The following is a 13530-nucleotide window of genomic DNA, read 5'->3' as shown; positions in this document are numbered from 1 at the left end:
AACAATCGTAGACAGGAGTCCCCTGGAAATTTCAGATTGCCAAAATAATTGACTCTCGAGTTCTCCGTAGATCTCTTCAGTATCCTGTTCACTGGAAGGGTTATGGACCAGAGGAGAGGATGTGGGTACAGTCATCTGACGTGAATGCCAGTCGTTTGGTGAAAGCATTTCACGGGTCTTACCCGGATAAGGTCGGTCCTGGGTCACCCGTAAAAGGGGAGTACTGTCACAGACGTTCCTGTGACAGGTGCCAGGAGATCAGTGAGACTGGCAACACGTGGTTTGATCTGACAGGTTCCTTGTGGATCAATTTGTGTCTGTGTTGTTTCTGGTAATGGCCACAACCGTTGCTTCAGGTGTTGCTTATGTGGTCATTTTACCTTCCCTATTTATTGTGGCTTCTCCCACCATCCTGTGCGGTTTATAGCTTTAGTCTTGTTGTGGTTTGCTGGTGTTTGGATCTAGGTGGAGTTCCTGTGTTTCCATAGCCATTTGAAGTTAAGTGTCTTCTTCCCCTTTTGTTTATTGTGTGGGTTTAGTTGTGTGGCTCTTTTCCCTGTCTTTTGTGTTTAGGCCTGAGGGAGACTCCTGTCTGTCCTACCATTTGGAGGAACAGGTTGTCTCTTGTCCTGACATTAGTACCAGGGTCCTACAGGGTGAGTTAGGACTTTAGGTTCCGGTGTACTGTATGTGTCACTACCAGAGCTTTGGGACGTTCTCACAGCTCTGTTTCTCCACCCCTGTGATGATTTCACTACTAGAGCTGGGAGGAGTTCTCACTGCTCTGTTTACTTTTGGTTTCCTTCCTCCCAGCTTTTCCTCATGCGTTTGATTTCCCTCTCTTTATATCACCCCTCCTCCTATTTTAGGGCGTGGATTATATTTCTCTTTTCAGTTGTAGCTCTTGCTTTAGTATCTTCACTTGTAGCTATCAGTTCACTGGACCTGTGTTCTGCTGCAGCAAGCACTCCGGATATTGCCAGCTGTCCTTGGATCCGTCTTCTCTGCGGCTGCAACACCTTCAGCTAAGTGTACAGACATTGTTGTGTACCTGATTATTTTCTGACTGGATCTGAGGTGGCCACGGTTCCCTCCATATACTGAGTAGGGCACCGGTGGCCGTGCCCCTTCCACTATTGTAGGGGTTACAGTGGTCATCAGTCTTAGGCACGTGGGCATGCCTCGTTCCGCCATTTGGATCCGGGCATGTGCTTTAGCAGAATAGGGAGAGCTTTGAGGGTCGGACAGGGGTCACCCTTTATCCTCCCTAGTTTGGGTCCGGTCAGTAGCTCTTTTACTGTGTATACTGTTGTTGCTCACATACAGTCGTGACAGTATGAACTCACCTACCTTCAGGGTCAGTTGAAACTTGCAGTCAGTCACGACTTTGATTAGGGTTTCTCTAGGAGGTGACCTGCTCCTTTCCCTAGTTTCCAGGCCTTTTCCCCTCACCCCTTTCCCTCCTACATTCGGTGTAGGTTTCCCTCCCACACCGAAGCATGACACACATACACACTTGCTGTAGCCAGTGGCTCCCTGCCAGCCAATCAGATTGGATTACTAAGAGACACGCCTCCTCACTCTGAAACAATGCAGCCATGCAGTCTGAAGGACCTCCCCTCCGTCTTCCTGTCTTCTTAGCCGGAGACAGATGACCCCTAGCAACTGTCCTAGCAAGGGAGCAGCGGAAAGGGACAGAGGACATTAATGAAAGCTGTTATTATAAGGTAATTACAGATATTTTGACAATCATTGACAGACTAACTCAGGTATACATGCCGAGCTCTAATAAACTGGCAAATAAATAAAAATATGACAGTTATACTTTAAGTCTGGAAACTCTGCTGTATCATTGCCATTGAGTATCATTGAAGCTCTAATGTAAGTCTATGACAGATGGGAGTTGAAACATTGTATCTGTTTGTGCTGAGCTTCTCCACTCGACCCCTCCCACTAGAAGGTTCTAGTTCAGCCAGAAACTGTATATAAGGAGAGCAGTCAGAGCCCGCAGTGTTCTGCAGTTAGGGACCAGTGCTTGGAGGGAGAAGACTCTGCCAGTCTGAATGAGGGACCAGAAGAAGACACTGAGATGGGGACGTTGAGCCACAGATCCTGAGTCACCAGCCCTGTGACCAAGGAGCCACCCGGACTACTGAGCTTTAGACCATGGACCTCCAGGATTTGGCCAGGATACGAGCCTTCTGAAGAGAAAGAGGGACAGCTAGCTCAGGCCTTTCCTCAGAACCAAACCCTTCTTCTGCCAGGGAGGAGACTGGAGAAGCCAGCCCTATGCCTCGTCCTAGGGAGGAGACTGGAGAAGCCAGCCCTATTCTTATTCCTAGGGAGGAAACTGGAGAAGCCAGCTTTATGCCTCGTCCTAGTGAGGAGGAGACTGGAGAAGCCAGCCCTATGCCTGGTCTCAGGGAGGAGACTGGAGAAGCCAGCCCTATGCCTGGTCCTAGGGAGGAGACTGGAGAAGCCAGCCCTATGCCTGGTCCTAGGGAGGAGACTGGAGAAGCCAGCCCTATGCCTCGTTCTAGGGAGGAGACTGGAGAAGCCAACCCTATGCCTGGTCCTAGGGAGGAGACTGGAGAAGCCAGCTTTATGCCTGGTCCTAGGGAGGAGGAGACTGGAGAAGCCAGCCCTATGCCTGGTCTCAGGGAGGAGACTGGAGAAGCCAGCCCTATGCCTGGTCCTAGGGAGGAGACTGGAGAAGCCAGCCCTATGCCTGGTCCTAGGGAGGAGACTGGAGAAGCCAGCCCTATGCCTCGTTCTAGGGAGGAGACTGGAGAAGCCAACCCTATGCCTGGTCCTAGGGAGGAGACTGGAGAAGCCAGCTTTATGCCTGGTCCTAGGGAGGAGACTGGAGAAGCCAGCCCTATGCCTGGTCCTAGGGAGGAGACTGGAGAAGCCGGCCCTATGCCTGGTCCTAGGGAGGAGACTGGAGAAGCCAACCCTATGCCTGGTCCTAGGGAGGAGACTGGAGAAGCCGGCCCTATGCCTGGTCCTAGGGAGGAGACTGGAGAAGCCAGCCCTATGCCTGATCCTAGGGAGGAGACTGGAGAAGCCAGCTTTATGCCTCGTCCTAGGGAGGAGACTGGAGAAGCCAGCCCTATGCCTCATCCTAGGGAGGAGACTGGAGAAGCCAGCCCTATGCCCCGCCTGTATTGTTTGGCACCTGAATTCCTCCAGTAAAGTAGCCCCCTGATTACTGCAGACCCTGACTCTCTGGACTTATTTCCTATTGGGGTGCACCACTCCTTACCATTCCTTCCAGAGAGCAGCAACACATGGTGACACCTCAACAGTGTCTGGGGGACCCGGTGTAGCATTGGGGCCATCCCAAACTCGTCCACTGCATATGGTTATATTGGGGCATCAGGTGTATGATAATACTGGGGTGTCAGGTGTATTGGGGTGTAAGATGTATGATATTATTGGGGTGTTAGGTGTTTGATAATACTAGGGTGTCAGGTGTATGATAATATTGGGATGTCAGGTGTATGATAATATTGGGGTGTTAGGTGGATGATAATACTAGGGTGTCAGGTGTATGATAATACTGGGGTGTCAGGTGTATGATAATATTGGGGCGTTTGTATGATAATATTGGGGTGTCAGGTGTATGATAATATTGGGGTGTCAGATGTATGATAATACTCGGGTGTCAGATGTATGATAATACTTGGTGTCAGTTGTATTATATTGGGGTGTAAGATGTATGATAATATTGGGGTGTTAGGTGTATGATAATACTAGGGTGTCAGGTGTATGATAATATTGGGGCGTTTGGTGTATGATAATATTGGGGCGTTTGGTGTATGATAATATTGGGGTGTCAGGTGTATGATAATATTGGGGTGTCAGGTGTATGATAATATTGGGGTGTCAGGTCTATGATAATACTGGGGTGTCAGGTGTATGATAATACTGGGTGTCAGATGTATGATAATACTGGGGTGTCAGATGTATGATAATACTGGGGTGTCAGGTGTATTATAATACTGGGGTGTCAGGTGTATTATAATACTGGGGTATCAGGTGTATGATAATATTGGGGTGTCAGGTGTATGATAATGCTAGGGTGTCAGATATTTGATTGTACTAGGGTGTCAGGTGTGTGATAATACTAGGGTGTCAGGTGTATGATAATACTGGGGTGTCAAGTCTATGATAATACTGGGGTGTCAAGTCTATGATAATAGTGGGGTGTCAGGTGTATTATAATACTAGGGTGTCATGTGTATGATAATACTGGGGTGTCAGGTGTATGATAATACTGGGGTGTCAGATGTATTATAATACTGGGGTGTCAGGTGTATGATAATACTGGGGTGTCAGATGTATTATAATACTGGGGTGTCAGATGTATTATAATACTGGGGTGTCAGATGTATTATAATACTGGGGTGTCAGATGTATTATAATACTGGGGTGTAAGGTGTATTATAATACTGGGGTGTCAGATGTATTATAATACTGGGGTGTCAGGTGTATTATAATACTGGGGTGTCAGGTGTATGATAATACTGGGGTGTAAGGTGTATGATAATACTGGGGTGTCAGGTCTATGATAATACTGGGGTGTCAGGTGTATGATAATACTGGGGTGTCAGGTGTATTATAATACTGGGGTGTCAGGTGTATTATAATACTGGGGTGTCAGCCATACTGAAATCTTGCCCCCTTCTCATCACCTTGGATCTTGCAGGGATCAGGATGATGTCCCGCGAGAAGCTGCTGACCCTGAGATCAATGAATCAGAAGGTTCGAGCTGCCAGGGTCCCAATCCTGGAATCTCTTTCCACCCGGGTGGAAGAGATCCAGAGGGAAATTCAAGAGGTAAATTGTATAATGTATTGATATATAACATACTGGATCCCCTCCCAACAATAATATAAGATACTGGATCCCAAGCAATATGTTACTGGATCCCCCCCCCCAACAATAATATAAGATACTGGATCCCCAGCAATATGTTACTGGATCCCCCCCCCCAACAATAATATAAGATACTGGATCCCCAGCTATATGTTACTGGATCCCCCCCCCCCCCCAACAATAATATAAGATACTGGATTCCCAGCAATATGTTACTGGATCCCCCCCCCCAACAATAATAAAAAGATACTGGATTCCCAGCAATATGTTACTGGATCCACCCCCAACAATAATATAAGATACTGGATCCCCAGCAATATGTTACTGGATCCACCCCCCAACAATAATATAAGATACTGGATCCCCAGCAATATGTTACTGGATCCACCCCCCAACAATAATATAAGATACTAGATCCCCAGCAATATGTTACTGGATCCACCCCCCCAACAATAATATAAGATACTGGATCCCCAGCAATATGTTACTGGATCCACCCCCCAACAATAATATAAGATACTGGATCCCCAGCAATATGTTACTGGACCCCCCCCAACAATAATATAAGATACTGGATCCCCAGCAATATGTTACTGGATCCCCCCAACAATAATATAAGATACTGGATCCCCAGCAATATGTAACTGGATTCCCCCCCCCAACAATAATATACGATACTGGATCCCCAGCAATATATTACTGGACCCCCCCCAACAATAATATATGTTACTCTCATCATATAACTCTCATCATTCCCTACTGCAGGGGATCTACAAACCCTTCACAAAGATCACGCCCTGCTTCTTTGGAGACATTCAGGCGATGGGTCAAAAGCCGAGCACCTTCGTCCGCCAGGTAAGTCAGGAGGTGGCGGCCATATTGTCCAGCAGAGCTGGCGTCATACTCACTGCTATAAACATAAGATCATTGTCCTGATGACAGATCCTATAGTTCTGATGATGGATCCTATTGTTCTGATGACAGATCCTATAGTTCTGATGACGGATCCTATTGTTCTGATGACAGATCCTATTGTTCTGTTGGAAAAGCCTATTCTGATCACGGATCTTTTTGTTCTGATGACAGATCTTATTGTTCTGATGATAGATCCTATTTTTCTGATGGAGGATCCTATTATTATAATAACGGATCCTATCGTTCAGATGATGGATCCTGTTGTTCTGATTATGGATCCTAAATTTCTGACGACCGATCCTGTTGTTCTGATAACAGATCCTATAGTTCTCATGATGGATCCTGTTTTTCAGATAACAGATCCCATCATTCTGTTGACAGATCTTATTGTTCTGATGATGGATCATGTTGTTATGATGTGTGAGCAGTATTAAAGGGTCACTGTGCTTTATGAAAACTTTTATAGGGACATATTAGCGCTGACACCCCCACAATCTCTAGAATCAGGGGAGAGAAGCGCTCTCTGTCTCTTTGCTGCACGAGGTAGGAGCGAGACAGGCCCAGAGACCTTCCATTGAGTCCATCTTGCTTGCTCCCCCCTAATCTAAACTTTGATATGTTACTAACAATAACATGACAAAAGTTTTCAAAAAGCACAGTGACCCTTTAAGTCAGGGCAGGTTTTAGCTATTGGTCGAAAAGAAGAATATCTGTATTCACTGACAACAAGCAGAGATCTTGAAATGGTGTATGAAAAAGTTGCAGACTGTTATTACAGTAAATACACGTCATTTCCAGTTTCTGGATGTCAACCTGATTATCTCCTCTCCAGGTGGCCGCATTATGCACCTACCCAGAGCTGCTGGAAAGTGGTCAGTTCCCAGAAGACGCCAAGACCAGAGCCCATGCAATCCTGAAGAACATGGACGATGGATCCGTGGGTAAGTGTCGCCCCCTCCTGGGACCTGCAGGTACTCACTGTGTAAATTGTGGGCCTGTAGATGAGTGTCGCCCTCTCCTGGGATCTGCAGGTACTCACTGTGTAGATTGTGGGCCTGTAGATGAGTGTCGCCCCCTCCTGGGATCTGCAGGTACTCACTGTGTAGATTGTGGTCCTGTAGGTGAGTGTCGCCCCCTCCTGGGATCTGCAGGTACTAACTGTGTAGATTGTGGTCCTGTAGGTGAGTGTCGCCCCCTCCTGGGATCTGCAGGTACTCACGGTGTAGATTGTGGGCCTGTAGGTGAGTGTCGTCCCCTCCTGGGATCTGCAGGTACTCACTGTGTAGATTGTGGTCCTGTAGGTAAGTGTCGCCCCCTCCTGGGATCTGCAGGTACTCACTGTGTAGATTGTGGGCCTGCAGGTGAGTGTCGCCCCCTCCTGGGATCTGCCGGTACTCACTGTGTAGATTGTGGGCCTGTAGGTGAGTGTCGCCCCCTCCTGGGACCTGCAGGTACTCACTGTGTAGATTGTGGGCCTGTAGGTGAGTGTCGCCCCCTCCTGGGATCTGCAGGTACTCACTGTGTAGATTGTGGGCCTGTAGATGAGTGTCGCCCCCTCCTGGGATCTGCAGGTACTCACTGTGTAGATTGTGGGCCTGTAGATGAGTGTCGCCCCCTCCTGGGATCTGCAGGTACTCACTGTGTAGATTGTGGTCCTGTAGGTGAGTGTCGCCCCCTCCTGGGATCTGCAGGTACTAACTGTGTAGATTGTGGTCCTGTAGGTGAGTGTCGCCCCCTCCTGGGATCTGCAGGTACTCACTGTGTAGATTGTGGGCCTGTAGGTGAGTGTCGCCCCCTCCTGGGATCTGCAGGTACTCACTGTGTAGATTGTGGGCCTGTAGGTGAGTGTCGCCCCCTCCTGGGATCTGCAGGTACTCACTGTGTAGATTGTGGGCCTGTAGATGAGTGTCGCCCCCTCCTGGGATCTGCAGGTACTCACTGTGTAGAGTGTGGGTCTGTAGGTGAGTGTCGCCCCCTCCTGGGATCTGCAGGTACTCACTGTGTAGATTGTGGGTCTGTAGGTGAGTGTCGCCCCCTCCTGGGATCTGCAGGTACTCACTGTGCAGATTGTAGGTCTGTAGGTGAGTGTCGTCCCCTCCTGGTATCTGCAGGTACTCACTGTGTAGATTGTGGGCCTGTAGATGAGTGTCGCCCCCTCCTGGGATCTGCAGGTACTCACTGTGTAGATTGTGGGTCTGTAGATGAGTGTCGCCCCCTCCTGGAACCTGCAGGTACTCACTGTGTAGATTGTGGTCCTGTGGTAGGTGAGTGTCGCCCCCTCCTGGGATCTGCAGGTACTCACTGTGTAGATTGTGGGCCTGTAGGTGAGTGTCGCCCCCTCCTGGGACCTGCAGGTACTCACTGTGTAGATTGTGGGCCTGTAGGTGAGTGTCGCCCCCTCCTGGGATCTGCAGGTACTCACTGTGTAGATTGTGGGCCTGTAGATGAGTGTCGCCCCCTCCTGGGATCTGCAGGTACTCACTGTGTAGATTGTGGGTCTGTAGGTGAGTGTCGCCCCCTCCTGGGATCTGCAGGTACTCACTGTGCAGATTGTAGGTCTGTAGGTGAGTGTCGCCCCCTCCTGGGATCTGCAGGTACTCACTGTGTAGATTGTGGGTCTGTAGGTGAGTGTCGCCCCCTCCTGGGATCTGCAGGTACTCACTGTGCAGATTGTAGGTCTGTAGGTGAGTGTCGTCCCCTCCTAGTATCTGCAGGTACTCACTGTGTAGATTGTGGGCCTGTAGATGAGTGTCGCCCCCTCCTGGGATCTGCAGGTACTCACTGTGTAGATTGTGGGTCTGTAGATGAGTGTCGCCCCCTCCTGGAACCTGCAGGTACTCACTGTGTAGATTGTGGGCCTGTAGATGAGTGTCGCCCCCTCCTGGGATCTGCAGGTACTCACTGTGTAGATTGTGGGCCTGTAGATGAGTGTCGCCCCCTCCTGGGATCTGCAGGTACTCACTGTGTAGATTGTGGTCCTGTAGGTGAGTGTCGCCCCCTCCTGGGATCTGCAGGTACTAACTGTGTAGATTGTGGTCCTGTAGGTGAGTGTCGCCCCCTCCTGGGATCTGCAGGTACTCACGGTGTAGATTGTGGGCCTGTAGGTGAGTGTCGTCCCCTCCTGGGATCTGCAGGTACTCACTGTGTAGATTGTGGTCCTGTAGGTAAGTGTCGCCCCCTCCTGGGATCTGCAGGTACTCACTGTGTAGATTGTGGGCCTGCAGGTGAGTGTCGCCCCCTCCTGGGATCTGCCGGTACTCACTGTGTAGATTGTGGGCCTGTAGGTGAGTGTCGCCCCCTCCTGGGACCTGCAGGTACTCACTGTGTAGATTGTGGGCCTGTAGGTGAGTGTCGCCCCCTCCTGGGATCTGCAGGTACTCACTGTGTAGATTGTGGGCCTGTAGATGAGTGTCGCCCCCTCCTGGGATCTGCAGGTACTCACTGTGTAGATTGTGGGCCTGTAGATGAGTGTCGCCCCCTCCTGGGATCTGCAGGTACTCACTGTGTAGATTGTGGTCCTGTAGGTGAGTGTCGCCCCCTCCTGGGATCTGCAGGTACTAACTGTGTAGATTGTGGTCCTGTAGGTGAGTGTCGCCCCCTCCTGGGATCTGCAGGTACTCACTGTGTAGATTGTGGGCCTGTAGGTGAGTGTCGCCCCCTCCTGGGACCTGCAGGTACTCACTGTGTAGATTGTGGGCCTGTAGGTGAGTGTCGCCCCCTCCTGGGATCTGCAGGTACTCACTGTGTAGATTGTGGGCCTGTAGGTGAGTGTCGCCCCCTCCTGGGATCTGCAGGTACTCACTGTGTAGATTGTGGGCCTGTAGATGAGTGTCGCCCCCTCCTGGGATCTGCAGGTACTCACTGTGTAGAGTGTGGGTCTGTAGGTGAGTGTCGCCCCCTCCTGGGATCTGCAGGTACTCACTGTGTAGATTGTGGGTCTGTAGGTGAGTGTCGCCCCCTCCTGGGATCTGCAGGTACTCACTGTGCAGATTGTAGGTCTGTAGGTGAGTGTCGTCCCCTCCTGGTATCTGCAGGTACTCACTGTGTAGATTGTGGGCCTGTAGATGAGTGTCGCCCCCTCCTGGGATCTGCAGGTACTCACTGTGTAGATTGTGGGTCTGTAGATGAGTGTCGCCCCCTCCTGGAACCTGCAGGTACTCACTGTGTAGATTGTGGTCCTGTAGGTGAGTGTCGCCCCCTCCTGGGATCTGCAGGTACTCACTGTGTAGATTGTGGGCCTGTAGGTGAGTGTCGCCCCCTCCTGGGACCTGCAGGTACTCACTGTGTAGATTGTGGGCCTGTAGGTGAGTGTCGCCCCCTCCTGGGATCTGCAGGTACTCACTGTGTAGATTGTGGGCCTGTAGATGAGTGTCGCCCCCTCCTGGGATCTGCAGGTACTCACTGTGTAGAGTGTGGGTCTGTAGGTGAGTGTCGCCCCCTCCTGGGATCTGCAGGTACTCACTGTGTAGATTGTGGGTCTGTAGGTGAGTGTCGCCCCCTCCTGGGATCTGCAGGTACTCACTGTGCAGATTGTAGGTCTGTAGGTGAGTGTCGTCCCCTCCTAGTATCTGCAGGTACTCACTGTGTAGATTGTGGGCCTGTAGATGAGTGTCGCCCCCTCCTGGGATCTGCAGGTACTCACTGTGCAGATTGTGGGTCTGTAGATGAGTGTCGCCCCCTCCTGGAACCTGCAGGTACTCACTGTGTAGATTGTGGGCCTGTAGATGAGTGTCGCCCCCTCCTGGGATCTGCAGGTACTCACTGTGTAGATTGTGGGCCTGTAGATGAGTGTCGCCCCCTCCTGGGATCTGCAGGTACTCACTGTGTAGATTGTGGTCCTGTAGGTGAGTGTCGCCCCCTCCTGGGATCTGCAGGTACTAACTGTGTAGATTGTGGTCCTGTAGGTGAGTGTCGCCCCCTCCTGGGATCTGCAGGTACTCACGGTGTAGATTGTGGGCCTGTAGGTGAGTGTCGTCCCCTCCTGGGATCTGCAGGTACTCACTGTGTAGATTGTGGTCCTGTAGGTAAGTGTCGCCCCCTCCTGGGATCTGCAGGTACTCACTGTGTAGATTGTGGGCCTGCAGGTGAGTGTCGCCCCCTCCTGGGATCTGCCGGTACTCACTGTGTAGATTGTGGGCCTGTAGGTGAGTGTCGCCCCCTCCTGGGACCTGCAGGTACTCACTGTGTAGATTGTGGGCCTGTAGGTGAGTGTCGCCCCCTCCTGGGATCTGCAGGTACTCACTGTGTAGATTGTGGGCCTGTAGATGAGTGTCGCCCCCTCCTGGGATCTGCAGGTACTCACTGTGTAGATTGTGGGCCTGTAGATGAGTGTCGCCCCCTCCTGGGATCTGCAGGTACTCACTGTGTAGATTGTGGTCCTGTAGGTGAGTGTCGCCCCCTCCTGGGATCTGCAGGTACTCACTGTGTAGATTGTGGTCCTGTAGGTGAGTGTCGCCCCCTCCTGGGATCTGCAGGTACTCACTGTGTAGATTGTGGGCCTGTAGGTGAGTGTCGCCCCCTCCTGGGACCTGCAGGTACTCACTGTGTAGATTGTGGGCCTGTAGGTGAGTGTCGCCCCCTCCTGGGATCTGCAGGTACTCACTGTGTAGATTGTGGGTCTGTAGATGAGTGTCGCCCCCTCCTGGGATCTGCAGGTACTCACTGTGTAGAGTGTGGGTCTGTAGGTGAGTGTCGCCCCCTCCTGGGATCTGCAGGTACTCACTGTGTAGATTGTGGGTCTGTAGGTGAGTGTCGCCCCCTCCTGGGATCTGCAGGTACTCACTGTGCAGATTGTAGGTCTGTAGGTGAGTGTCGTCCCCTCCTGGTATCTGCAGGTACTCACTGTGTAGATTGTGGGCCTGTAGATGAGTGTTGCCCCCTCCTGGGATCTGCAGGTACTCACTGTGTAGATTGTGGGTCTGTAGATGAGTGTCGCCCCCTCCTGGAACCTGCAGGTACTCACTGTGTAGATTGTGGTCCTGTAGGTGAGTGTCGCCCCCTCCTGGGATCTGCAGGTACTCACTGTGTAGATTGTGGGCCTGTAGGTGAGTGTCGCCCCCTCCTGGGACCTGCAGGTACTCACTGTGTAGATTGTGGGCCTGTAGGTGAGTGTCGCCCCCTCCTGGGATCTGCAGGTACTCACTGTGTAGATTGTGGGCCTGTAGGTGAGTGTCGCCCCCTCCTGGGATCTGCAGGTACTCACTGTGTAGAGTGTGGGTCTGTAGGTGAGTGTCGCCCCCTCCTGGGATCTGCAGGTACTCACTGTGTAGATTGTGGGTCTGTAGGTGAGTGTCGCCCCCTCCTGGGATCTGCAGGTACTCACTGTGCAGATTGTAGGTCTGTAGGTGAGTGTCGTCCCCTCCTAGTATCTGCAGGTACTCACTGTGTAGATTGTGGGCCTGTAGATGAGTGTCGCCCCCTCCTGGGATCTGCAGGTACTCACTGTGTAGATTGTGGGTCTGTAGATGAGTGTCGCCCCCTCCTGGAACCTGCAGGTACTCACTGTGTAGATTGTGGGCCTGTAGATGAGTGTCGCCCCCTCCTGGGATCTGCAGGTACTCACTGTGTAGATTGTGGGCCTGTAGATGAGTGTCGCCCCCTCCTGGGATCTGCAGGTACTCACTGTGTAGATTGTGGTCCTGTAGGTGAGTGTCGCCCCCTCCTGGGATCTGCAGGTACTCACTGTGTAGATTGTGGGCCTGTAGGTGAGTGTCGCCCCCTACTGGGATCTGCAGGTACTCGCTGTGTAGATTGTGGGCCTGTAGGTGAGTGTCGCCCCCTCCTGGGATCTGCAGGTACTCACTGTGTAGATTGTGGGCCTGTAGGTGAGTGTCGCCCCCTACTGGGATCTGCAGGTACTCACTGTGTAGATTGTGGGCCTGTAGGTGAGTGTCGCCCCCTCCTGGGATCTGCAGGTACTCACTGTGTAGATTGTGGTCCTGTAGGTGAGTGTCGCCCCCTCCTGGGATCTGCAGGTACTCACCGTGTAGATTGTGGGCCTGTAGGTGAGTGTCGCCCCCTACTGGGATCTGCAGGTACTCACTGTGTAGATTGTGGGCCTGTAGGTGAGTGTCGCCCCCTCGTGGGATCTGCAGGAACACATTGTGTAGATTGTGGTCCTGTAGGTGCGTGTCGCCCCCTCCTGGGATCTGCAGGTACTCACTGTGTAGATTTTGGGCCTGTAGATGAGTGTCGCCCCCTCCTGGGATCTGCAGGTACTCACTGTGCAGATTGTGGGCCTGTAGGTGAGTGTCGCCCTCTCCTGGGATCTGCAGGTACTCACTGTGTAGACTGTGGGCCTGTAGGTGAGTGTCGCCCCCTCCTGGGATCTGCTGGTACTCACTGTGTAGATTGTGGGCCTGTAGGTGAGTGTCGCCCCCTCCTGGGGTCTGCAGGTACTAACTGTGTAGATTGTGGTCCTGTAGGTGACTGTCGCCCCCTCCTGGGATCTGCAGGTACTCGCTGTGTAGATTGTGGGCCTGTAGGTGAGTGTCGCCCCCTCCTGGGATCTGCAGGTACTCACTGTGTAGATTGTGGATCTGTAGGTGAGTGTCGCCCCCTCCTGGGATCTGCAGGTACTCACTGTGTAGATTGTGGGCCTGTAGGTGAGTGTCGCCCCCTCCTGGGATCTGCAGGTACTCACTGTGTAGATTGTGGGCCTGTAGGTGAATGTCGCCCCCTCCTGGGATCTGCAGGTACTTACTGTGTAGATTGTGGTCCTGTAGGTGAGTGTCG

General features: G+C 51.9%; 1 protein-coding gene across 2 annotated transcripts in view; it reads left to right on the top strand.

Moving 5' to 3' along the window:
* Positions 1-13530, top strand: part of LOC121001937 (alanine aminotransferase 2-like) — a 100325-nt gene that overhangs the window by 18024 nt on the left and 68771 nt on the right. For both annotated transcript variants that reach the window (XM_040433207.1, XM_040433206.1), the window contains exons 2-4: positions 4712-4842; positions 5647-5736; positions 6629-6737. In XM_040433207.1, coding sequence (XP_040289141.1) covers positions 4712-4842; positions 5647-5736; positions 6629-6737 — 330 coding nt within the window. The remainder of the gene's footprint in view (positions 1-4711; positions 4843-5646; positions 5737-6628; positions 6738-13530) is intronic.

This window comes from Bufo bufo, chromosome 5 (genome assembly GCF_905171765.1).
Source record: "Bufo bufo chromosome 5, aBufBuf1.1, whole genome shotgun sequence".
Classification (NCBI taxonomy): domain Eukaryota; kingdom Metazoa; phylum Chordata; class Amphibia; order Anura; family Bufonidae; genus Bufo; species Bufo bufo.
The sequence above is the reverse complement of the archived record's forward strand: the minus strand, read 5'-3'. Positions and strand labels throughout refer to the sequence as shown.